Genomic DNA, 25,796 nt, shown 5'->3' on the forward strand with positions numbered 1-25,796 from the left:
GACAGCCATAAGCACGTGTGTGTGTCTAACTCCAGGCTCCATTTCATCTCACAGTTCAGCTGAGGCCACAGCCCACTGCCTTCCAGCACTCTGTGCTTTAGTAAACCTGAGACCCTGGAACAGAAAATGTGGCTGGTCTCTGAAACGACCAAGTTTTGGGGGTCAAATCCATTTGAAGTCAATTCAGGAAGTGGTGTAAGGAAGGGCAAGATAATCCAAATCCAGTTAATCAATGGAAAAGCCCTAAATAAACCAAGCATTATCCATTCACAAATCAAATTCTTATCCATCTTCTGATTTGTCAGTGAACAATACAACTGCCTCTTTTGAGGAGCTTCTTAGCCAATGAAAACCCAGTGTCTTTGTGTCACCACCATCACAGCTCCATTTGGATCCTGTCTCCTGCTTCCTGGCCCACTAACTTCCCCCCTCTGGCTGTTCTATTCAGGAGTGGAGATGTGGGGAGAGCAGTTTTCCCTGTAACACTGACAGATGAGCTAATGATGGTGCTCCTGCCATTTCCCCAGCAGCCAAGCAGAGGAGATGGGAGAGAGGAGAGGAGGACAGCACTCATGGCTTTGATTGATGGCTGGGGCTTTATTAAAAAGTATCCTGGCATTGGCTGCTTTCTAGAAGCTTCTTCTCTGCTCTCCCTCATTCCCTCCTATTGGTTTGTCCTGTCTTAGAGAGAGAACAGAACTGTGGTTTATACTGCCAGGTGTTCTACTGATCCTTGAGAGCCTGGTCACTGACCTGTGACTCTTTCCTCTCCTGTGTCTGTGTGTGAACTTACAACTCTCCTCTCCTGTTAATCAAGAGCTACTGAACGAGCTAGTAGGCTGGGGTAGACCCTCAACCCCCCTCCTCTCCCCTTCCGCCAGTGACTCCTGAAGCAGGCCTAATCTTCTGTTTGCCTTGCCATTGTGCGCTGTACAATAGGGCTGGCTGCCGGCTGCAGGGCTGGGGGATGAAGGCTGCAGCAGAGGGCTAATGAACAGCATTGAGCCCAGAGGAGGTGGCGCACAGCCAGGAGTGTTCCACTGAGACAGAGAGAGACTGGTGTCAGAGGTGCCAGCGCGAGAGACTGGTGTCAGAAAGGGTAGGGTTGGTGACGTTGCACCAACTGTACGCAGCAATAGATCCATGTCTACCTCAGTTTACACAGCAGGTCAGCTAGATGTTTGCTCAACCTACATCAGCTAACACTGAGATTCTACTGTATCTGACATCTGAACTTAAGACACTCAACAGTCAGTACACACAGCAAGCCCTACTCTACCCTGCCCCACCACCCTGTGCTGCTGACATCTCTCATCTGCCAAGATGCTGTGTGACTTGTTGGGAGGTACTGTCAATCAGTCAATATGCCTAGAATAGGGTGTGGGTGTGTGTGGGTGTGTGTGTGTGTGTGTGTGTTCAGATGTTATGGCTAAATGTAGTTATGTACATTGTGTGTGTAACCCATATGACTGGTTCATATGAGCTGAGACACACTAGAGCTCTGCACGGGCATGAATTTCAGGCCCTACCCTACCCAGGCCCCCAACGTTCAGCCCCAAGCCCCCATGCCCCCAACGTTCAGCCCCAAGCCCTACCCATGCCCCCAACATTCAGCCCCAAGCCCTACCCATGCCCCCAACATTCAGCCCCCAAGCCCTACCCATGCCCCCAACGTTCATTACCCATGCCCCCAACGTTCAGGCCCCAACCCTACCCATGCCCCCTAACGTTCAAGCCCCACCCTACCCATGCCCCCAACGTTCAGCCCCAGGCCCTACCCATGCCCCCAACGTTCAGGCCCTACCCTACCCATGCCCCCAACGTTCAGGCCCCACCCTACCCATGCCCCCAACGCTCAGGCCCCACCCTACCCATGCCCCCAACGTTCAGGCCCCACCCTACCCATGCCCCCAACGTTCAGGCCCCACCCTACCCAGGCCCCCAACGTTCAGGCCCCACCCCTACCCAGGCCCCCAACGTTCAGGCCCCACCCTACCCAGGCCCCCAACGTTCAGGCCCTACCCTACCCAGGCCCCCAACGTTCAGGCCCTACCCTACCCAGGCCCCCAACGTTCAGGCCCTACCCTACCCATGCCCCCAACGTTCAGGCCCTACCCTACCCATGCCCCCAACATTCAGGCCCTACCCTACCAAGGCCCGATTTCTCCTTCCAAATTGAAGGCCCGTTCGTGTCCGAACCCTAAATCAGAAAGATCTTCCATCAATATCCATTAGCTGCTCTTCTGTCTGTCCCTCGCTCCCTGCTCTACTCACGCTGCATGTGACCTGAATGGCTCTGCTTGTGTGAGTATCCATAGCAACGCCTCTCCTTCCTGTTCTGTTCAATGATGAGACCGAGGGCATTTTTAGTCGCTTTGAACTCCGACAACTCAAGGAACATAATTATTTTCTGTAAAAGAATCTCTCCCGTGGACTCTGACAATGTTCTGGTCTTCTATTGGATGAGGTTTAAGCACTTCTGCCACCATGATATGTACTGGACTGCAGAGCAAATGTCTGCTTCAAACTGTTACTGATCTCTTTAGTGGTACCAGATCCTTGTCCGTACCCTAGTTATTGATGAGACAACAGGCCCTGCCCGGCCCTAACCCAGTGTATAATGCCGGGCCCGTTGGGTTTTTCAGGCCCAGAGCTCTAACACACACAGTGTGTCACAGCGGTGTGGAAATAGACGGCTACGGCCCTACCGGTTATAGACGGCTACGGCCCTACCGGTTATAGACGGCTACGGCCCTACCGGTCATAGACGGCTACGGCCCTACCGGTCATAGACGGCTACGGCCCTACCGGTCATAGACGGCTACGGCCCTACGGTCATAGACGGCTACGGCCCTACCGGTTATAGACGGCTACGGCCCTACCGGTCATAGACGGCTACGGCCCTACCGGTCATAGACGGCTTTGGCCCTACCTCATAACGGCTTCGGCCCTACAGGTCATAGACTGCTTCGGCCCTACGGTCATAGACGGTTTCGGCCCTACCGGTCATAGACGGTTACGGCCCTACCGGTCATAGACGGCTACGGCCCTACCGGTCATAGACGGCAAACACGGCCCTACAGGTCATAGACTTGGCCCTACGGCCCTGCCCGGTCATAGACGGCTACGGCCCTACCGGTCATAGACGGCTACGGCCCTACCGGTCATAGACGGCTACGGCCCTACCGGTCATAGACGGCTACGGCCCTACCGGTCATAGACGGCTTCGGCCCTACCGGTCATAGACGGCTACGGCCCTACCGGTCATAGACGGCTACGGCCCTACCGGTCATAGACGGCTACGGCCCTACCGGTCATAGACGGCTTTGGCCCTACCGGTCATAGACGGCTACGGCCCTACCGGTCATAGACGGCTACGGCCCTACCGGTCATAGACGGCTACGGCCCTACCGGTCATAGACGGCTACGGCCCTACCGGTCATAGGCGGCTACGGCCCTACCGGTCATAGACGGCTACGGTCTTTACCGGTCATAGGCGGCATTTACGGCCTTTACCGGTCATAATGCTGTGGGCCCTAAAGGTCATAGACGGGCAGGAGTCATAGACGGACGGGGGTCATAGGGCGGCACGGCCCTACCGGTCATGGCGTCTACGGCCCTACCGGTCATAGGCGGATGGCCCTACCGGTCATAGGCGGCCGGCCCTACCGGTCATAGGCGGCTTCGGCCCTACCGGTCATAGGCGGCACGGCCCACACCGGTCACACACTACGGCCCTACGGTCATAGCTGCTACGGCCCTACCAGGTCATAGACGGTTAGTTGGGCCCTACCGGTCATAGGCGGTCGGCCCTACCGGTCATAGACTGCTACGGCCCTACCGGTCATAGGGCCTGGCCCTACCGGTCATAGGCGGCTACGGCCCTACCGGTCATAGGGCTACGGCCTACCGTGTCATTTATCTGGGCTAAAGCTGCCCTACCGGTCGTAATGTACGGCCCTGTCGTAGGGCGGCTTTGGCCCTACCGGTCATAGGAGCCTGGCCCTACGGTCATAGACTGCTTTTGCCCTACCGGTCATAGGCGGCTACGGCGAATGCTACCGGTCATGCTACGTACCGGTCATAGGCGGCTGAACGGCCCTACCGGTCATAGGCCTACGGCCCTACCGGTCATAGGCGCCTGTGCCCCTACCGGTCATAGGCCTGTGCGTGCCCTACCGGTCATAGGGCCTGCCGTGCGCGTGTCAGGGCCTGTGCCTGCCGGTGTAGGCGGGCCTGTGCGGTCATAGGCGTGTGTACGGCCCTACCGGTCATAGGCGGCTACGGCCTACGTGGTGTGTAGGCGTGCTACGGCCTTACTGGTTAGAGGTGTTTACATATGTAGTCATATCTTATCTAGGAAATAAGCTGGTCTTTATCTGGGCGAAAGCTGTATCCTCTGTAATGTCTGTGGTGAAAGGAGCCAGGAGGTGAGAGGGAGAAGAGGAGGGAACACGTGCCGCATTACAATATGAGGGCCATATATGCCGATGTGAGAATGCTTGGCTGATTTGTCACCCTTTGTCTCGCATGAAGTCCGATTAGTGACACACACACACACACACACACACACACACACACACACACACACTACGCTGCCTGCCTGTCTCCAGGGCCTCAGGGGATGAACGGTTGTTGGGCTGCACCCACCATGTGTGTCACCTCAACCCTGTTTGTTTTTCTTGTGTGTGTGTGCGTGTGTAGGGCCTGTGCGTGCGCGTGTGTAGGGCCTGTGCGTGCGCGTGTGTAGGGCCTGTGCGTGCGTGCGTGTGTAGGGCCTGTGCGTGCGCGCGTGTGTAGGGCCTGTGCGTGCGCGCGTGTGTAGGGCCTGTGCGTGCGCGCGTGTGTAGGGCCTGTGCGTGCGCGCGTGTGTAGGGCCTGTGCGTGCGCGCGTGTGTAGGGCCTGTGCGTGCGCGCGTGTGTAGGGCCTGTGCGTGCGCGCGTGTGTAGGGCCTGTGCGTGCGCGCGTGTGTAGGGCCTGTGCGTGCGCGTGCGCGTGTGTAGGGCCTGTGCGTGCGCGCGTGTGTAGGGCCTGTGCGTGTGTAGGGCCTGTGCGTGCGCGTGTGTAGGGCCTGTGCGTGCGCGCGTGTGTAGGGCCTGTGCGTGCGCGCGTGTGTAAGCCTGTGCGTGTGTGCGTGTGTAGGGCCTGTGTAGGGCCTGTGCGTGTGTAGGGCCTGTGCGTGTGTAGGGCCTGTGCGTGTGTAGGGCCTGTGCGCGTGTAGTGCGTGTGTAGGGCCTGTGCGTGTGTGTGTGCGTCCATTTAGAGCCTGTGCGTGTGTAGAGCCTGTGCGTGTGTAGGGCCTGTGCGTGTGAGAGTGTGTGTGTGTAGAGCCTGTGTGTGTGTAGAGCCTGTGTGTGTGTAGGCCTGACAGTGCGTGTGTAGGGCCTGTGCGTCTAGTCTAATGGGCCTGTCGTAATGGTCTAACCCTGGTAGGGCCTGTGGGTTTGCTGCTGACTTAGACAATAGTATCATTAGTCCATTTGGCCCCTGTGTCTAATGGCTCACTGTGTGAAGAGCTCTTCAATGGGGCCCTGTTCAGCTAATGGCTAACCCAGGGAGGGTGTGTGTTCTCGTAATGGTCTATCCCCACGTCTAGCATGATGGGTTTAAACCCCTGTTATGGACAGGTGAGATTCAAACTGGGAGGAAAAGGTCTAACCCTGGTCACCTCATGAAAGACAGTGTGTAACCCTGTCTTAAAAACCCTGAGCCTAAGGTCTAACCCTGGTCTGTGTCTAACCCGTGCTCTAACCCTGGTCTAGTCTAATGGTCTAACCCAAGAATGGTCTAACCCTGGTCTAGCCTAATGGTCTAACCCTGGTCTAGTCTAATGGTCTATCCCTGTTCTAGCCTAATGGTCTAACCCTGGTCTAGTCTAATGGTCTAAGCCCTGGTCTAGCCTAATGGTCTAACCCTGGTCTAGCTAATGGTCTAATGGTCTAACCCTGGTCTAGCCCTGGTCTTGTCTAATGGTCTAGCCTAATGGTCTAACCCTGGTCTAGTCTAATGGTCTAACCCTAACCCTTGTCTAATGGTCTAGCCTAATGGTCTAACCCTGGTCTAGTCTAATGGTCTAACCCTGGTCTAGTCTAATGGTCTAACCCTGGTCTAACCTAATGGTCTAAGCCTAATGGTCTAACCCTGGTCTAGTCTAATGGTCTAAGCCTAATGGTCTAACCCTGGTCTAGTCTAATGGTCTAACCCTGGTCTAGTCTAATGGTCTAACCCTGGTCTAGTCCTAATGGTCTAACCCTGGTCTCTCTAATGGTCTAATGGTCTAACCCTGGTCTAGTCTAATGGTCTAACCCTGGTCCTGGTCCCTGGTCTAAGTCTAATGGTCTAACCCCCTGGTCTAGTCTAATGGTCTAAGCTAGTCTAATGGTTTAACCCTGGTCTAGTATTCTTTTAATACTTTTCTAACATTTCATGGTCTAGCCCTGGTCTTGTCTAATCTTAGCAATTTGGTCTAGCTAGCTAATGGTCTAACCCTGGTCTAGTCTAATGGTCTAACCCTGGTCTAGTCTAATGGTCTAACCCTGGTCTAGTCTAATGGTCTAACCCTGGTCTAGTCTAATGCTCTAATGGTCTTTGCTAATGGTCTAACCAAGATAATTGTGTAGTTTGGTCTAGTCTAATGGTCTAACCCTGGTCTAGCCCTGGTCTTGTCTAATGGTCTAGCCTAATGGTCTAACCCTGGTCTAGTCTAATGGTCTAACCCTGGTCTAGTCTCACATGGTCATTTCATTACAGCACCTGGTCTAGTCTAATGGTCTAACCCTGGTCTAGTCAAAGATAATGGTCTAACCCTGGTCTAGTCTAATGGTTCTAACCCTGGTCTGGTCTAATGGGAACCTGGACTTGAAAGACATGTTTATCTTTACCTGCCTGATGTAGAAATAGTTTACAACAGAATTCTGTTCAGTCACATTCTAGTCTCAGAATGCTTGTTGACATCTCTGAGGATTCTGCTCTGTTGTCATTCAGACAAAGGAGGGATGTTGTTTAGCTTTGCAGTGACGCCGTCACCATGCTGGTACCTTGTCAGTAAAATACCTCCACCTTGTTTGAGTTACTTAGTAACACACACGTGTTGAGCAAGAACCTGTTCTGTTGTCAATAATTACCAGGCCTAGTGTTATTTAGACTATAACAGATTCCTAGCATAGGGCTTGTCCTTTCAAAGGATCCATTCTAATGCTCTAGAACCAGGGCCTCAAGGTCAAATGAGGGCACAATGTGGTCTGGTCACCGCTGTGGTTGGCACTGGCAAGTGCAAGTGGGCACCCTACAGCCGCCTGCCCTCTTGCTTTCCCCTGCGTTAGCCAGCCATGGCACACTGTGTGTGTGTGTGACACACTCCAGGGCTCTGCCCACCATTGTTTAGCGCCAGCGTGTTGCGTTTTCACAACCGCAGTCGCTGTTTGTGAGAGAGACAGAGCGGCCACCCGCAAGTGTGTCTTTGTCAGTCAGCTAGCTTGGGTTGGAGGGCTGCCAAATTTTCTCTCTCTCTCTCTCTCGCTCTCTCTCTCTCTCTCGCTCTCTCTCTCTCTCGCTCTCTCTCTCTCTCTCTCTCGCTCTCTCTCTCTCTCCTCTGCCATTCCTGTCATCGTTCTCTCTCTCTCTCGCTCTCTCTCTCTCTCCTCTGCCATTCCTGTCATCGTCTCTCTCTCTCGCTCGCTCTCTCTCTCTCTCCTCTGCCATTCCTGTCATCGTTCTCTTCATGTGTTATTCCACTACCTTTGTCAGTGTGGTGATATTTTGCTATTGTTCTGTTTCACCAGTCCAGTAGCTTTAACAAGGGGACCATTTAGAAAAGTCCTGAATAGATCTATGTGGTAAATAGTCATATATTTAGGCTACCGCTCTGTAGTAGTTTGGTTCTGTTATTCTCTACGCTCAGTGACCCCATCATGAAAGCACTGTCTGTTTCTGTGGGCTTCAGGCTGTTGGATAGTTTCATGGTTATTTTACACTACTTTTTACCTGAGGGGACCTTTGCACAAATTTCCAGGCTAACTAAGCCAAGGCAATCTAGTCTCTCAGTGTTCTGTTCTGTTTGAAGGCTATGTTTATCTGAGACAGTTTTCATCCCTCCCACCCTCTTTCTCTCTCAATTTTTTTCAATTCCATTCAAAGGTCTTCATCGGCATGGGAAACATATGTTTACATTGCCAAAGTAACTGTAATGGATAATAAACAAAAGTGAAATAAACAATCAGAAATGAACAGTAAACATTACACTCTCAAAGGTTTCAGAGAAATAGACATTTAAAATGACATTGTCTATATACAATGTTGTAACGATGTGCAAATAGTTAAAGTAAAGAATTGGAATAAACATAAATATGGGTTGTATTTACAATGGTGTTTGTTCTTCACTGGTTGCCCTTTTCTTGTGGCAACAGGACACAAATCTTGCTGCACATGGGTATTTCACCTCTCTCAGCCCCTCTCTCCCTCCTTCCCACCAGAGAAGGTAAACATTAAGCTAGCGCCAAGCTGTTTGTCATTCTGCTGTTGTCTCTTAATCAAAACACTGGGCCTCGGACAAACTGTAGGCTTTACTCACTACACTCCAGTCCAACCCAGCCCAGGCTAACTCAGCCCAGGCCTACTCCACTCCAGTCCAACCCAGCCCAGGCTAGCCCCGTCCAGGCCTACTCCAGTCCAACCCAGTCCAGGCTAGCCCCATCCAGTCCAGGCCTACTCCACTCCAGCCCAGACTAGCCCCGTCCAGGCCTACTCCACTCCAGTCCAACCCAGCCCAGGCTAGCCCCGTCCAGGCCTACTCCACTCCAGCCCAACCTAACCCAGCCCAGGCCTACTCCACTCCACTCCAGCCCAACCCAGCCCAGGCCTACTCCAGTCCAGCCCAGTCCAACCCAGCGCAGGCTAGCCCCGTCCCGTCCAGGCCTACTCCACTCCAGCCCAACCCAGCCCAGGCCTACTCCACTCCAGCCCAAGCCCCCCAGCCCAGGCCTACTCCAACAGCCCAGCCCAGGCCAGGTCTTCCCAGTCCAGCCCAGTCCAGGCCTACTCCACTCCACTCCAGCCCAACCCAGCCCAGGTCTTCTCCAGTCCAACCCAGCCCAGTCCAACCCAGCCCAGGCTAGCCCCTGCTTTTAGTCAGAAGTTTACATACACTAGGTTGACTGTGCCTTTAAAAAGCTTGGAAAATTCCAGAAAATTATGTCATGGCTTTAGAAGTTTCTGATAGACTAATTGACATAATTTGAGTCAATTGGAGGTGTACCTGTGGATGTATTTCAAGGTCTACCATCAAACTCAGTGCCTCTTGCTTGATATCATGGGAAAATCAAAATAAATCAGCCAAGACCTCATAAATAGAAATGTAGACCTCCACAAGTCTGTGGTTCAGACAAGGGAGCAATCTCCAAACGCATGAAGGTACCACGTTCATCTATACAAACAATAGCACTTAAGTATAAACACCATGGGACCATACTAGAGGTCGACCGATTAATCGGATTGGCCGGTTAATTAGGGCCGATTTCAAGTTTTCATAACAATCGGAAATCGGTATGTTTGGGCGTTTTCTTATTTTCAATGCATTCTTATTTTCAATGGCCTTAGTAACTGTGGGTTAACTGCCTTGTTCAGGGGCAGAACGACAGATTTTCACCTTGTCAGCTCAGGGGTTCCAATCTTGCAACCGCAGAGTTAACTAGTCCAAGTCTCTAACCATTGCACTCCACGAGTAGCCTGCCTGTTACGTGAATGCAGTAGAAGCCAAGGTAAATTGCTAGCTAGCATTAAACTTATCTTATAAAAAATCAATCAGTCATAATCACGAGTTATAACAACTAATCCAGTTTAGCAGGCAATATTAACCAGGTGAAATTGTGTCATTTCTCTTGCGTTCATTGCACGCAGTCTGAGTATATGCAACAGTTTGGGCTGCCTGGTTCATTGCGAACTAATTTGCCAGAATTTTACGTAATTATGACATACATCGAATGTTGTGCAATGTAACAAGAATATTTAGACTTAGGGATGCCACCCATTAGATGAAATACCGAACGCTTCTGTATTTCACTGAAATAATAAACGTTTTGTTTTCGGATTCGATCATATTAATGACCAAAGGTTTGTATTTCTGTGTGTTATTATGTTATAATTAAGTCTGATTTGATAGATCAGTCTGACTGAGCAGCAGCAGGCCCGTAATCATTCATTCAAGCTTCAAGTGTGGCTGTTGTCGATGTATTCCTGGTTCGAGCCCAGGTAGGGGCAAGGAGAGGGACGGAAGCTATACTGTTACACTGGCAATACTATAGTGCCTATAAGAACATCCAATAGTCAAAGGTATATGAAATACAAATGGTATAGAGAGAAATAATCCTATAAATACTATATTAACTACAACCTCAAAACTCTTACCGTGGTATATTGAAGTCTCATGTTAAAAGGAAAAAACAACTTTCATATGTTCTCATGTTCTGAGCAAGGAACTTAAACGTTAGCTTTTTTACATGGCACATATTGCACTTTTACTTCCTTCTCCAACACTTTGTTTTTGCATTATTTATACCAAATTGAACATGTTTCATTATTTATTTGAGGCTAAATTGATTTTATTGATGTTTTCTATTGAGTTAAAATAAGTGTTAATTCAGTATTGTTGTAATTGTCATTATTACAAAGAAATAAAAAATAAAAAAAATTGTCAGATTTTAATCGGTATCGGTTTTTTTGGTCCTCCAATAATCTGTATCGGTATCGGCGTTGAAAAATCATAATCGGTCGACCTCTAGACCATACCATACCGCTCAGGAAGGAGACGCGTTCTGTCTCCTAGAGATTAACGTGCTTTGGTGCGAGAAGTGAAAATCAATCCCAGAACAAGGAAGGAAGAGCCTTAATTTCTCAGAACAAGAATCGACTGACGAGTTTCAGAAGAAAGTTCTTTGTTTCTGGCCATTTTGAGCCTGTAATCGAACCCACAAATGCTGATGCTCCAGATACTCAACTAGTCTAAAGAAGGTTAGTTTTATTGATTCTTTAATCAGAACAACCGTTTTCAGCTGTGCTAACATAGAAAACCCTTCTGGAATTAATGATCAATTAGCCTTTAAAATGATAAACTTGGATTAGCTAACACAACGTGCCATCGGAACACAGGAGTGATGGTTGCTGATAAAGGGCCTCTACGCCTATGTAGATATTCCATTAAAAATCAGCCGTTCACAATATTAACAATGTCTACACTGTATTTCTGATTAATTTGATGTTAGTTTAATGGATAAAAAATGTGCTTTTATTTAAAACACAGACATTTATAAGTGACTCAACTTTTGAACGTGTGTGTGTTCGTTCGTCACACACACACACACACACACACACACACACACACACACACACACACACACACACACACACACACACACACACACACACCCTGTTTTAGAATATACCTTCCTTTATTATTCACCCTACCACCCCTCTCCTAATCGGAGTAACTAATGAACAACAACACTTAGGCTTCTACTTCCAGCTTATATATACTATATACATTTAACAGACACAGTATTTTACAATAGTTATATTGTGTTTGTCTTTAGTCCTGTCTTCTATTTCTGTTTGCCATATATTTTTAACTGTACTATTTCACAAACGTTCTGAACCGATATACATTTTACAGACCCGGTATATTTTACATTAGTTATCTTGTTGTTATTAGTCCCACCCTTCAGCTCCATTCAACCTTGACCTTTTACAGCCGGTTCCCTTTTGGTATCTGCTACCAGGATTACTTATTCAATCTTTATCTGTCAGGGAGCCTCGTGGTTAGAGCGTTGGGCAAGTAACCGGAAGGTTGCAAGATCAAATCCCTGAGCTGACATGGTAAAAATCTGTTGTTCTGCCCCTGGAAGTTCTCATTTAGAATGACAGTGGGTTACACTGTTCCGAGGCCGTCATTGTAAATAAGAATCTGTTCTTCACTGACTTGCCTAGTTAAATAAAGTTGTTTTTTAAAGTGGTCTGTTCTACTCTCTTCACCTCTTCACTGACTCACACACTGAACATGTGAAGAGGCCTGACAAAGAAAAATGACTTTCTCTCTCACTCCTTCAGCTCTATATTGCGCAGAGCGAGGGAGGCAGGTAGAGAGAAGGGGGGAAGAGTAGCTGCTGCCTTGGCAGCATGGGGATCCCTAATAAATACAAAGAGTCTGTGGATCTCTCTGGGAGACAGACCACTGGGCCATGTGCATCTCTCTTCCTCCTTACCCCTGTCTTTCTACTTCTCTAATCACTATTTTCCCCTCTTCCTCCCTCTCCATCGGTCTCTCCTGCATATCTCTTCCTCCCTCTCCATCTCTCCTGCATATCTCTTCCTCCCTCTCCATCTGTCTCTCCCCCATATCTCTTCCTCCCTCTCAATTTCTCTCCCCCATATCTCTTCCTCCCTCTCCATCTCTCTCCTGCATATCTCTTCCTCCCTCTCCATCTGTCTCTCCCCATATCTCTACCTCCCTCTCCATCTGTTTCTCCTGCATATCTCTTCCTCCCTCTCCATCTCTCCTGCATATCTCTTCCTCCCTCTCCATCTGTCTCTCTCCCCATATCTCTTCCCTCTCCCTCTCCCCCATCTCTCATCTCTCCCCATATCTCTTCCTCCCTCTCCATCTCTCTCCTGCATATCTCTTCCTCCCTCTCCATCTCTCTCCCTGCATATCTCTTCCTCCCTCTCCATCTCTCTCCCCCATATCTCTTCCTCCCTCTCCATCTCTCTCCCCATATCTCTTCCTCCCTCTCCATCTCTCTCCGCATATCTCTTCCTCCCCTCCTCTCCATATCTCTTCCCCCTCTCCTCTCTCTCCCCATATCTCTCTCTCCCCATATCTCTTCCTCCCTCTCCATCTCTCTCTCCCTGCATATCTCTTCCTCCCTCTCCATCTCTCTCCTGCATATCTCTTCCTCCCTCTCCATCTCTCTCCCCATATCTCTTCCTCCCTCTCCATCTCTCTCCCCATATCTCTTCCTCCCTCTCCATCTCATATCTCCTGCATATCTCTTCCTCCCTCTCCATCTCTCTCCTGCATATCTCTTCCTCCCTCTCCATCTCTCTCCTGCATATCTCTTCCTCCCTCTCCATCTCTCTCCCCCATATCTCTTCCTCCCTCTCCATCTCTCTCCCCCATATCTCTTCCTCCCTCTCCATCTCTCTCCCGCATATCTCTTCCTCCCTCTCCATCTCTCTCCTGCATATCTCTTCCTCCCTCTCCATCTCTCTCCTGCATATCTCTTCCTCCCTCTCCATCTCTCTCCTGCATATCTCTTCCTCCCTCTCCATCTCTCTCTCCCCCTATCTCTTCCTCCTCTCTCTCATCTCTCCCCATATCTCTTCCTCTCTCCATCTCTCTCCTCTCCCCATATCTCTCTCTCCCCATATCTCTTCTCTCTCTCCATCTCTCTCTCCCCATATCTCTCTCTCTCCCCATATCTATCTCTCTCTCCCCATATCTCTCTCTCCTCCCCATCATCTCTCTCCTCTCCATCTCTCTCTCACTCACTCACTCACTCACTCACTCACTCACTCACTCACTCACTCTCCATCTCTCTCCTCCAATCTCACTTTTGCCTCCCACAGCTGTCCCAGAGTCTGTTTCTACTATGGGGGATAGTAGATTGAAATAGGCTAGTGATTTACTGTTTGTTCGGTACTCGTCTTGTTGGCTTAGGAAAAGTAAATGTGGACAGTTATTCTAACGTCTTCAAAGTTCACATCAGAATTTGGTAAGAAGTACATTTTCCCTACAGAATCCCTGGTGTGTGTGTGTGTGTGTGTGTGTGTGTGTGTGTGTGTGTGTGTGTGTGTGTGTGTGTGTGTGTGTGTGTGTGTGTGTGTGTGTGTGTGTGTGTGTGTGTGTGTGTGTGTGTGTGTGTCACTAAAATAGCCATACTGTGATAATCTAGGATGGATACATTCAATTCCCTGCTTTCTTCTGGCAGCAGCCAGAGTCAACATTTGTTTCATGTTAATGACTCATTAACACAGAGTGCTGAGTGGCAAGTTCCCTTCCTGTGTGTGTGTGTGTGTGTGTGTGTGTCGGCTGTGAAACACGCACCAGTGAGAGCCAACAGGTGGTGTGTGTGGTGACAGAGTGAAGGGACGGACGCTGGCAGCCAGGCACTGTGTGGGCGCGGTGACAAGGTGACGTGATGGTTGATGAATTGATACGGGGCAGGTGGACTTCTGTAGCCCAGTGGTTCACACACATTGTTGGGCTGGGAATGCTCTCTTCATTCTCTGCTGACCCACCAAATCAACATAATGTTAATAGCATTGACCCTGGGGGCATTTCCCAGGTGAGCTCCACAGTTGCAGGTCAGTGAAGGGGGTAGTTAGTGAATTGAACACTAAGATGGGATAGCTAGATAGTCAATGCAGGTGTAAATACTCATGGCTGGCTAATGCTTTGTACCAGTGTAGCATGATGGCATACAGGGCTAGTCAGTCATGTAGCTTGTTAGTCAAGTGGCTATTAGCCACTCATTTACTGGGAGCCACCGGGGAAACTGGAGCGGTGTTGGCCGGTCCCCCAGCTCTGAAAACAGGATGCAGCTATAACAACATCCTGTCTGTCAGCGAGAGGTGAGCAGAACACAGGCGGCCATTTGTGATCCGCCACACAGCCAGCCAGCTAGATCCCATAACTACAGACCGGGGTACCAGGGCAACAATACACCCCTGTGTACCAGTCGGCCAATAGGGGCCCCTCTTACTGGATTCTTTCCAGTCCCGCTGTTGTTTGACCAATCCCAATAGACCATCAGACAGAGGCGGGGTTAGAGGGGACACTGACTTATTTAAATGTTTTACACATCAGGGAGGAGGAGGATGAGGAGGAGGAGGGAGGGTTGTTGTCATCATGTGTTATCTATCCCAGTGTTTTCTCAACTCTGGGACCCATCAAATGCTTTCAGAAATATGTTGTGGTCCACTACATTGATGCAGTAGATTAATCTCTTGCCCACAATCAAGTCATGAACATCTTCTGAAGTGGTGCTTCACAGCTCAAGGTCTGAGACGCTGTAAAATGTCAGATGACGGGACACCTGCTGTCCTCAGACACTGGTGATGTGGAGATGGAGACTGGACTGATGTGGTGGAATACAATGGGTTGGGATAACGTCGGAAAATATGGTCCACAGCCTTCCCATAACCACGTCTTTGAAATCACCTGTTTGGTACTCAAGGCATTAATAGGTGTGTGTAGTGTCTGTCAGTCTGCCTCAACTGTAGTGTCTGCCTGTCATGTAGTGTATGTCTGTAGTCTACTGTAGTGACGGTCTGCCTGTAGTGTAGTGACGGTCTGCCTGTAGTGTAGTGACGGTCTGCCTGTAGTGTAGTGACGGTCTGCCTGTAGTGTAGTGACGGTCTGCCTGTAGTGTAGTGACTGTCTGCCTGTAGTGTAGTGTCTGCCTGTAGTGTCTGCCTGTAGTGTAGTGTCTGCCTGTAGTGTAGTGTCTGCCTGTAGTGTAGTGTCTGCCTGTAGTGTAGTGTCTGCCTGTAGTGTAGTGTCTGCCTGTAGTGTGTCTGTCTGCCTGTAGTGTAGTGACTGTCTGTGTCTGTAGTGTGTCTGCCTGTAGTGTCGTGTCTGCCTGTAGTGCCGTGTCTGCCTGTACAGTGTCTGCCTGTAGTGTCAAGTGTCTGCCTGTAGTGTAGGTGTCTGCCTGGCTGTCTGCCTGTAGTGACGTGTCTGCCTGTAGTGCCAGCTGTCTGCCTGTGTAGTGACTCTGCCTGTAGTGTCGTGTCTGCCTGCCTGTCCCTGTGTGCCGTGTCTGCCTGTAGTGTAGTGTCTGCCCCCTGTAGTGTGGTGTCTGCCTGCCTGTGCCTGTGGTGTCTGCCTCCTGTGGTGTGGTGACTGCTGCCTGTAGTGGGTGACTGCCTGCCTGTAGTGTGGTGTCTGCCTGGAGGTGAGGTGTCTGCCTGCCTGAGTGTGGTGTCTGCCTGTTTCTCAACTCTGGGACCCATCAAATAGGGGTGTCGTGGTCTGCCTGTAGTGTGGGGACTGTCTGCCTGTAGTGTGGTGACTGTCTGCCTGTAGTGTCGTGGTGACTGCCTGTAGTGTCGTGTTGTCTTCCTGTCGTGTTGTGTCTGCCTGTAGTGCAGTGAGAGTAATCTCTGCCTGTAGTGTGGTGAACATCTGCCTGAGTGTGGTGACTGTCTGCCTGTAGGTCTGGTGACTGTCTGCCTGTAGTGTCAGTGTCTGACTGCCTGTAGTGTCGTGACTGTCTGCCTGTAGTGTGTGAGTGACTGTCTGCCTGTAGTGTAGTGACTGTCTGCCTGTAGTGTCGTGACTGTCTGCCTGTATGGTTGTCTGCCTGTCGTGTAACCACTGTCTTTGTCACCTGTCGTGACTGTCTGCCTGTAGTGTTGTGACTGTCTGCCTGTCTGTGTCGTGACTGTCTGCCTGTTGTGTGTTGTCTGCCTGTAGTGTCTGCCTGTCTGTGTAGTGTCTGCCTGTCGTGTAGTGTCTGCCTGTAGTGTAGTGACTGTCTGCCTGTAGTGTAGTAACTGTCTGCCTGTAGTGTAGTAACTGTCTGCCTGTAGTGTAGTGTCTGCCTGTAGTGTAGTGTAGTGTCGTGTCTGCCTGTAGTGTAGTGTGTCTGCCTGTAGTGTAGTGTTGTGTCTGCCTGTGGTGTAGTGTCTGCCTGTCGTGTCTGCCTGTCGTGTCGTGTCTGCCTGTCGTGTCGTGTCTGCCTGCCTGTAGTGTAGTGTCTGCCTGTAGTGTAGTGTCTGCCTGTGTAGTGTAGTGTCTGCCTGTAGTGTAGTGTGTCTGCCTGTAGTGTGTGTGTCTGCCTGTAGTGTAGTGTGTCTGCCTGTAGTGTAGTGACTGTCTGCCTGTAGTGTAGTGTCTGCCTGTAGTGTCGTGTCTGCCTGTCGTGTCGTGTCTGCCTGTAGTGTCGTGTCTGCCTGTCGTGTCGTGTCTGCCTGTCGTGTCGTGTCTGCCTGTCGTGTCGTGTCTGCCTGTCGTGTCGTGTCTGCCTGTCGTGTCGTGTCTGCCTGTCGTGTCGTGTCTGCCTGTCGTGTCGTGTCTGCCTGTCGTGTCGTGTCTGCCTGTAGTGTAGTGTCGTGTCTGCCTGTAGTGTAGTGTCTGCCTGTAGTGTAGTGTCGTGTCTGCCTGTAGTGTCGTGTCTGCCTGTAGTGTAGTGACTGTCTGCCTGTAGTGTAGTGTGTCTGCCTGTGTGTGAGTGTCTGCCTGTAGTGTAGTGTCGTGTCTGCCTGTCGTGTCGTGTCTGCCTGTAGTGCAGTGTCGTGTCTGCCTGTAGTGTCGTGTCTGCCTGTAGTGTCGTGTCTGCCTGTAGTGTAGTGTCTGCCTGTAGTGTAGTGTCGTGTCTGCCTGTAGTGTAGTGTCGTGTCTGCCTGTAGTGTAGTGTCGTGTCTGCCTGTAGTGTAGTGTCGTGTCTGCCTGTAGTGTAGTGTCGTGTCTGCCTGTAGTGTAGTGTCGTGTCTGCCTGTAGTGTCGTGTCGTGTCTGCCTGTAGTGTCGTGTCGTGTCTGCCTGTAGTGTAGTGTCTGCCTGTAGTGTCGTGTCTGCCTGTCGTGTAGTGTCGTGTCTGCCTGTAGTGTCGTGTCGTGTCTGCCTGTCGTGTAGTGTCGTGTCTGCCTGTCGTGTCTGCGTGTCGTGTCTGCCTGTAGTGTAGTGTCGTGTGTCTGCCTGTCGTGTCGTGTCTGCCTGTCGTGTGTCTGCCTGTAGTGTAGTGTCTGCTGTAGTGTCTGCCTGTAGTGTCGTGTCTGCCTGTCGTGTAGTGTCGTGTCTGCCTGTCGTGTAGTGTCGTGTCTGCCTGTAGTGTAGTGTCGTGTCTGCCTGTAGTGCAGTGTCGTGTCTGCCTGTAGTGCAGTGTCGTGTCTGCCTGTAGTGTAGTGTCTGCCTGTAGTGCAGTGTGTCTGCCTGTCGTGTCGTGTCTGCCTGTAGTGCAGTGTCTCGTGTGCAGTGTCTGCCTGTAGTGCAGTGTCGTGTCTGCCTGTAGTGCAGTGTCGTGTCTGCCTGTAGTGCAGTGTCGTGTCTGCCTGTAGTGCAGTGTCTGCCTGTGCCTGTAGTGTAGTGTCGTGTCTGCCTGTAGTGCAGTGTCGTGTCTGCAGATGTGTCTGCCTGTCGTGTCTGCCTGTCGTGCAGTGTCGTGTCTGCCTGTAGTGCAGTGTCGTGTCTGCCTGTAGTGCAGTGTCGTGTCTGCCTGTAGTGCAGTGTCGTGTCTGCCTGTAGTGCAGTGTCGTGTCTGCCTGTAGTGTAGTGTCGTGTCTGCCTGTAGTGTCTGCATGACACAGATTGTCCCTGATGAATTAGTAAAGCTAACACTGGTCCAAATGGAGGCCTAAATGGAACAGGGTTGTTTGTGGTCCTCAGTCCTGTCTGATGGTGGGGTCTGTGACCTACTTACCCAGCAAGATAACACACGGGGGTGTCTGGAGAAAGGGAAGGGCTGAATGGTGTGTGTGGCACAGTTGGTAGAACATGACGCCTGCAATGCCAAGGGTCATGGGTTCGTTTCCCGCTCGGGCCACTCATACGTGAACATGTATGCATGCATGACTAAGTATCTTTGGACCAAGTCTCTCTGGACCAAGTCTCTCTGGACCAAGTCTCTCTGGACCAAGTCTCTCTGGATAATAGTGTCTGCTAAATGGCCTTCTATTAGAACAGCACTGTGTTGTGTGGGATTATAACAAGCATGAACAGAGCCCTTTTCTGGAATGACCTGATATTATATGTGTCAGCTCAGCTCCCTCCAGGGTAACACTGTGGTGAGTGACTGGATGGCCCTGATAAAACTGACCACACACACACCAATAACCAGCAGTGAATTGTGTGTGTGACCGTTACTAGTTAGGTGTGTGTGTGTGTGTGACCGTTACTAGTTAGGTGTGTGTGTGTGTGTGACCGTTACTAGTTAGGTGTGTGTGTGTGACCGTTACTAGTTAGGTGTGTGTGTGTGACCGTTACTAGTTAGGTGTGTGTTTGTGTGTGTGTGTGTGACCGTTACTAGTTAGGTGTGTGTGTGTGTGTGTGTGACCGTTACTAGTTAGGTGTGTGTTTGTGTGTGTGTGTGTGTGTGACCGTTACTAGTTAGGTGTTTGTGCTGTGTTGAGTGTTCTACAGTATCTGCTGTAACAACCAGTGAGGAGGAGGAGGAGAGTCTAGGAGGTCTTGGGAAATGAGGGGAGTGATTGAAGTGGCAGAGGGATGGCAGTTTATTCCCCCCACGCATTACTACACACACAAACTGTACACAGCACACTGCAATTATAGACGACAATACACTGTTTCACCCACGCTCATTTAGCAGTCACTCACACATGCACCACCCATTATTACAGTCAAGTCAGCAGATGCAATTCCAAACAACACATTCACATTAGTCTCTCAACTCAACCTCCTCATACAGCTGTAACCTACAGTTAAATAAACTGTCCCACACACTGACCTCACTTAACCTTCCATCCATCCTGCCAGGTCTAATCTCTGTCTCATAAACAGCCGAGGGTGAAGTGGAGGAATGTACACAGGACCTACAGAACGGATCAGAGTAGAGGCCACAGCTCCTGTTAGTCCACTAGCCATAATAACAGACAAGGTGTTGCGTAAGGACAGTTGGCATCAGAATGCCTTGTATATAATGACTAGCTCCACCCCTAACCCTCTCTCCTCTATGGGTCTAAGCCACGCCCACATCCCCTCTGATTGGGGCTTTGGTTAGCCTCGTTCCTCCTGAAAGATCTATTCTGGCATTACCGTGTGTTGCCAGAGAATGGCCCTGCCAGCGCCACAACAGTGAGCCAAGATGGAGCTCAGTGGCTCCAATAGAGCCTGTCGCAGAGCAGCTGGTGTGATATTAAACATTAAGAGTGTGACCGGCTCCACCACGGGCCTGCTGCTTTTGTTTGGCAGCCATGCTGGGCCTCTGATGGATAATAAGACCTGGGCCCAGTCAGGCTCATGGGCCTCACAGCCAGGGAGATATTACACCTAGCCAGTAGCCTCACGGCCAGGGAGATATTACACCTAGCCAGTAGCCTCACGGCCAGGGAGATATTACACCTAGCCAGTAGCCTCACCGCCAGGGAGATATTACACCTAGCCAGTAGCCTCACGGCCAGGGAGATATTATACCTAGCCAGTAGCCTCACGGCCAGGGAGATATTACACCTAGCCAGTAGCCTCACGGCCAGGGAGATATTACACCTAGCCAGGAGCCTCACGGCCAGGGAGATATTACACCTAGCCAGTAGCCTCACGGCCAGGGAGATATTACACCTAGCCAGTAGCCTCACGGCCAGGGAGATATTACACCTAGCCAGTAGCCTCACGGCCAGGGAGATATTAAACCTAGCCAGTAGCCTCACGGCCAGGGAGATATTATACCTAGCCAGTAGCCCCACGGCCAGGGAGATATTAAACCTAGCCAGTAGCCTCACGGCCAGGGAGATATTACACCTAGCCAGTAGCCTCACGGCCAGGGAGATATTACACCTAGCCAGTAGCCTCACGGCCAGGGAGATATTACACCTAGCCAGTAGCCTCACGGCCAGGGAGATATTATACCTAGCCAGTAGCCTCACGGCCAGGGAGATATTAAACCTAGCCAGTAGCCTCACGGCCAGGGAGATATTACACCTAGCCAGTAGCCCCACGGCCAGGGAGATATTAAACCTAGCCAGTAGCCTCACGGCCAGGGAGATATTACACCTAGCCAGTAGCCTCACGGCCAGGGAGATATTACACCTAGCCAGTAGCCTCACGGCCAGGGAGATATTACACCTAGCCAGTAGCCTCACGGCCAGGGAGATATTCCACCTAGCCAGTAGCCTCATGGCCAGGGAGATATTACACCTAGCCAGTAGCACGTTAGCCAATACCACACACACCTACTATGGGCAGGATTCTACTATGGGCAGGGGTATAGCTGGTATAGTAGTTGTTCAGTGTAGTGTATCATCGGTCTTGTTGACTTACTGTTCCGTGTGTATGTACAGCTGATATGCTCTACTGAAGACATCCATTCAGACCAGACAGGAAGTATCTCTGAGAGGATGCAGCTATCCTAGCTGTCACTCAGCTTTCATCTTTCATGATACGCTCCTATCCTCCCCCGAAGTCTCTCCTACTCGTCTCCTCATCCTCTCCCTTTCTTCTCGTTTGTCTGTCTCTTTCCTCCCTGTTAGTGGGTGACTACTGAGCAGGAACAGATTGGAACCCTTGTTGCCGTGACGTCTGGAGGACATGCATTATAGCTTGTCAGACCTCTGATGTTATCTGGGTCGTGTGTGTATCGTTGATTGACAGGCTTCTCTCTTTTTGTTGCAGACGCCTTTGTGAACAGCCAGGAGTGGACCCTGAGCCGATCGGTACCAGAACTCAAAGTGGTGAGTCTGAAATTGGATACAAACGCTCCAGTGAGTCTTGTCCTGGATGTACATGTACACAGACCAGGAATGAGGTCAAAACTTGAAACAGAATAGAATTGCCTTCCTCTATATTCCATATTCTCTATATTCATGTGTGCATCTGAGGCAGTCTTCCTCTATATTCATGTGTGCATCTGAGGCAGTCTTCCTCTATATTCATGTGTGCATCTGAGGCAGTCTTCCTCTATATTCCATATTCTCTATATTCATGTGTGCATCTGAGGCAGTCTTCCTCTATATTCCATATTCTCTATATTCATGTGTGCATCTGAGGCAGTCTTCCTCTATATTCATGTGTGCATCTGAGGCAGTCTTCCTCTATATTCCATATTCTCTATATTCATGTGTGCATCTGAGGCAGTCTTCCTCTATATTCTATATTCATATTGTGTGCATCTATATTCATGTGTGCATCTGAGGCAGTCTTCATATTCTCTATATTCATGTGTGCTCTATCTGAGGCATTCTATATTCCATATTCTCTATATTCATGTGTGCATCTGAGGCAGTCTTCTCTATATTCATGTGTGCATCTGAGGCAGTCTTCTATATTCAGTGTGCTCTATATTCCATATTCTCTATATTCATGTGTGCATCTGAGGCAGTCTTCCTCTATATTCCATAGTCTTCTCTATATTCCATATTCTATATTGTGTGCATCTGAGGCAGTCTTCCCTCTATATTCCATCTATTCTCTATATTCATGTGTGCATCTGAGGCAGTCTTCCATATTCTCTATATTCATGTGTGCATCTGAGGCAGTCTTCCTCTATATTCCATATTCTCTATATTCATGTGTGCATCTGAGGCAGTCTTCCTCTATATTCATGTCTGCATCTGAGGCAGTCTTCCTCTATATTCCATATTCTCTATATTCATGTGTGCATCTGAGGCAGTCTTCCTCTATATTCCATATTCTCTATATTCATGTGTGCATCTGAGGCAGTCTTACTCTATATTCATGTGTGCATCTGAGGCAGTCTTCCTCTATATTCCATATTCTCTATATTCATGTGTGCATCTGAGGCAGTCTTACTCTATATTCATGTGTGCATCTGAGGCAGTCTTCCTCTATATTCCATATTCTCTATATTCATGTGTGCATCTGAGGCAGTCTTCCTCTATATTCCATATTCTCTATATTCATGTGTGCATCTGAGGCAGTCTTCCTCTATATTCCATATTCTCTATATTCATATGTGCATCTGAGGCAGTCTTCCTCTGAAGATCTTCTGAGCTTTATCCACTGCAGCACAACCATTCTGATTATTATTACAAGCCAAAGTAGAAGATACGCAAAACCAGGAAACAGCCTCACTTCCCCGTTCTTCTTCCTCCCCCAGGGCATTGTGGGTAACCTGGCCAGTGGGAAGTCTGCGCTGGTTCACAGGTACCTGACAGGAACATACGTCCAGGAGGAATCTCCAGAAGGTAAGACCAGGGTTCTCTCTGCTGCTCACCACATCTGTGTCTGTACCAGTGTGTGTGTCTCTACCAGTGTGTGTGTCTGTACCAGTGTGTGTGTCTGTACCAGTGTGTGTGTCTGTACCAGTGTGTGTGTCTGTACCAGTGTGCGTGCGTGTCTGTACCAGTGTGCGTGCGTGTCTGTACCAGTGTGCGTGCGTGTCTGTACCAGTGTGCGTGCGTGTCTGTACCAGTGTGCGTGCGTGTCTGTACCAGTGTGCGTGCGTGTCTGTACCAGTGTGTGTGTCTCTACCAGTGTGTGCGTGTCTGTACCAGTGTGTGTGTCTCTACCAGTGTGTGTGCGTGTCGGTACCAGTGTGTGTGCGTGTCTGTACCAGTGTGTGTGTCTGTACCAGTGTGCGTCTGGACTGAAATAGCACCCTTTTCACTACATTGTTTTAGTCCACTATATATAGGGAATAGGGTGCCATTTCGGATGCAGATCATGTCTGTCAGTCGATAGCGGTGTGGTTGGTTCGGGAAAAGCTTCCTAGAAAGCCTTAACTAATTCACCAGGGTTCCGTGCTCATGCTTAACTACACCGCCTGCTTAACCCAACTACCCAGCTACAAGGAGCTGGAGAGAGCAGTATGTTAGTCCTGAAGCTATAGTTCTTTCCATGTTACCTCTCCTCAAGCTAAGCCTGAGGGGCTCCTCTCAATAGTCCTCCTCTCTCTCCACTCCAGGCTGCGTCTCAATAGTCCAGTGTCCTCTCCTCCACTCCAGGCTACGTCTCAATAGTCCAGTGTCCTCTCCTCCACTCCAGGCTGCGTCTCAATAGTCCAGTGTCCTCTCCTCCAGGCTGCGTCTCAATAGTCCAGTGTCCTCTCCTCCACTCCAGGCTGCGTCTCAATAGTCCAGTGTCCTCTCCCTCCACTCCAGGCTACGCTCTCAATAGTCCAGTGTCCTCTCCTCCACTCCAGGCTGCGTCTCAATAGTCCAGTGTCCTCTCCTTCACTCCAGGCTGCGTCTCAATAGTCCAGTGTCCTCTCCTCCACTCCAGGCTACGTCTCAATAGTCCAGTGTCCTCTCCTCCACTCCAGGCTACGTCTCAATAGTCCAGTGTCCTCTCCTCCACACCAGGCTACGTCTCAATAGTCCAGTGTCCTCTCCTCCACTCCAGGCTACGTCTCAATAGTCCAGTGTCCTCTCCTCCACTCCAGGCTACGTCTCAATAGTCCAGTGTCCTCTCCTCCACACCAGGCTGCGTCTCAATAGTCCAGTGTCCTCCCTCCACACCAGGCTGCGTCTCAATAGTCCAGTGTCCAGGCTATGTCTCAATAGTCCAGTATCCTCTCCTCCACTCCAGGCTACGTGTCAATAGTCCAGTGTCCTCTCCTCCACTCCAGGCTACGTCTCAATAGTCCAGTGTCCTCTCCTCCACTCCAGGCTGCGTCTCAATAGTCCAGTGTCCTCTCCTCCACACCAGGCTGCGTTTCAATAGTCCAGTGTCCTCCCCTCCACACCAGGCAGTGTCCGTCTCACGTCTAGTCCAGTATCCTCTCCTCCACTCCAGGCTACGTCTCAATAGTCCAGTGTCCTCTCCTCCACTCCAGGCTACGTCTCAATAGTCCAGTGTCCTCTCCTCCACACCAGGCTGCGTCTCAATAGTCCAGTGTCCTCTCCTCCACACCAGGCTGCGTTTCAATAGTCCAGTGTCCTCCCTCCACACCAGGCTACGTCTCAATAGTCCAGTGTCCCTCTCCTCCACTCCAGGCTACGTCTCAATAGTCCAGTGTCCTCTCCTCCACTCCAGGCTACGTCTCAATAGTCCTCTCTCCACTCCAGTGTCTCAATAGTCCAGTGTCCTCTCCTCCACTCCAGGCTACGTCTCAATAGTCCAGTGTCCTCTCCTCCACTCCAGGCTACGTCTCAATAGTCCAGTGTCCTCTCCTCCACACCAGGCTGCGTCTCAATAGTCCAGTGTCCTCTCCTCCACACCAGGCTGCGTCTCAATAGTCCAGTGTCCTCTCCTCCACTCCAGGCTACGTCTCAATAGTCCAGTGTCCTCTCCTCCACTCCACTCCAGGCTACGTCTCAATAGTCCAGTGTCCTCTCCTCCACTCCAGGCTACGTCTCAATAGTCCAGTGTCCTCTCCTCCACTCCAGGCTACGTCTCAATAGTCCAGTGTCCTCTCCTCCACTCCAGGCTACGTCTCAATAGTCCAGTGTCCTCTCCTCCACTCCAGGCTACGTCTCAATAGTCCAGTGTCCTCTCCTCCACTCCAGGCTACGTCTCAATAGTCCAGTGTCCTCTCCTCCACTCCAGGCTACGTCTCAATAGTCCAGTGTCCTCTCCTCCACACCAGGCTAGTCCAATAGTCCAGTGTCCTCCCTCCACTCCAGGCTACGTCTCAATAGTCCAGTGTCCTCTCCTCCACAGCAGGCTGCGTCTCAATAGTCCAGTGTCCTCTCCTCCACTCCACTCCAGGCTACGCTGCGTCTCAATAGTCCAGTGTCCTCTCCTCCACTCCAGGCTACGTCTCAATAGTCCAGTGTCCTCTCCTCCACTCCAGGCTGCGTCTCAATAGTCCAGTGTCCTCTCCTCCACTCCAGGCTACGTCTCAATAGTCCAGTGTCCTCTCCTCCACTCCAGGCTACGTCTCAATAGTCCAGTGTCTCTCTCCTCCACTCCAGGCTACGTCTCAATAGTCCAGTGTCTCTCCTCCACTCCAGGCTACGTCTCAATAGTCCAGTGTCCTCTCCTCCACTCCAGGCTGCGTCTCAATAGTCCAGTGTCCTCTCCTCCACTCCACTCCAGGCTGCGTCTCAATAGTCCAGTATCCTCTCCTCCACTCCACTCCAGGCTACGTCTCAATAGTCCAGTGTCCTCTCCTCCCACAGCAGGCTGCGTCTCAATAGTCCAGTGTCCTCTCCACACCAGGCTACGTCTCAAT

General features: G+C 50.5%; 1 protein-coding gene across 1 annotated transcript; it reads left to right on the top strand.

Annotated features, from left to right (window-relative positions):
- The first annotated feature begins 1,465 nt into the window (after positions 1–1,465).
- LOC127916611 (uncharacterized) lies at positions 1,466–25,350 on the top strand. The gene is made up of 4 exons (XM_052498914.1): positions 1,466–2,009; positions 21,335–21,393; positions 22,779–22,866; positions 25,331–25,350. The coding sequence occupies exons 1-4, from the start codon at positions 1,466–1,468 to the stop codon at positions 25,348–25,350; spliced, it is 711 nt and encodes a 236-aa protein (XP_052354874.1).
- The last annotated feature ends 446 nt before the right edge of the window (positions 25,351–25,796 follow it).

This window comes from Oncorhynchus keta, chromosome 37 (assembly GCF_023373465.1).
Source record: "Oncorhynchus keta strain PuntledgeMale-10-30-2019 chromosome 37, Oket_V2, whole genome shotgun sequence".
NCBI classification, from domain to species: Eukaryota; Metazoa; Chordata; class Actinopteri; order Salmoniformes; family Salmonidae; genus Oncorhynchus; species Oncorhynchus keta.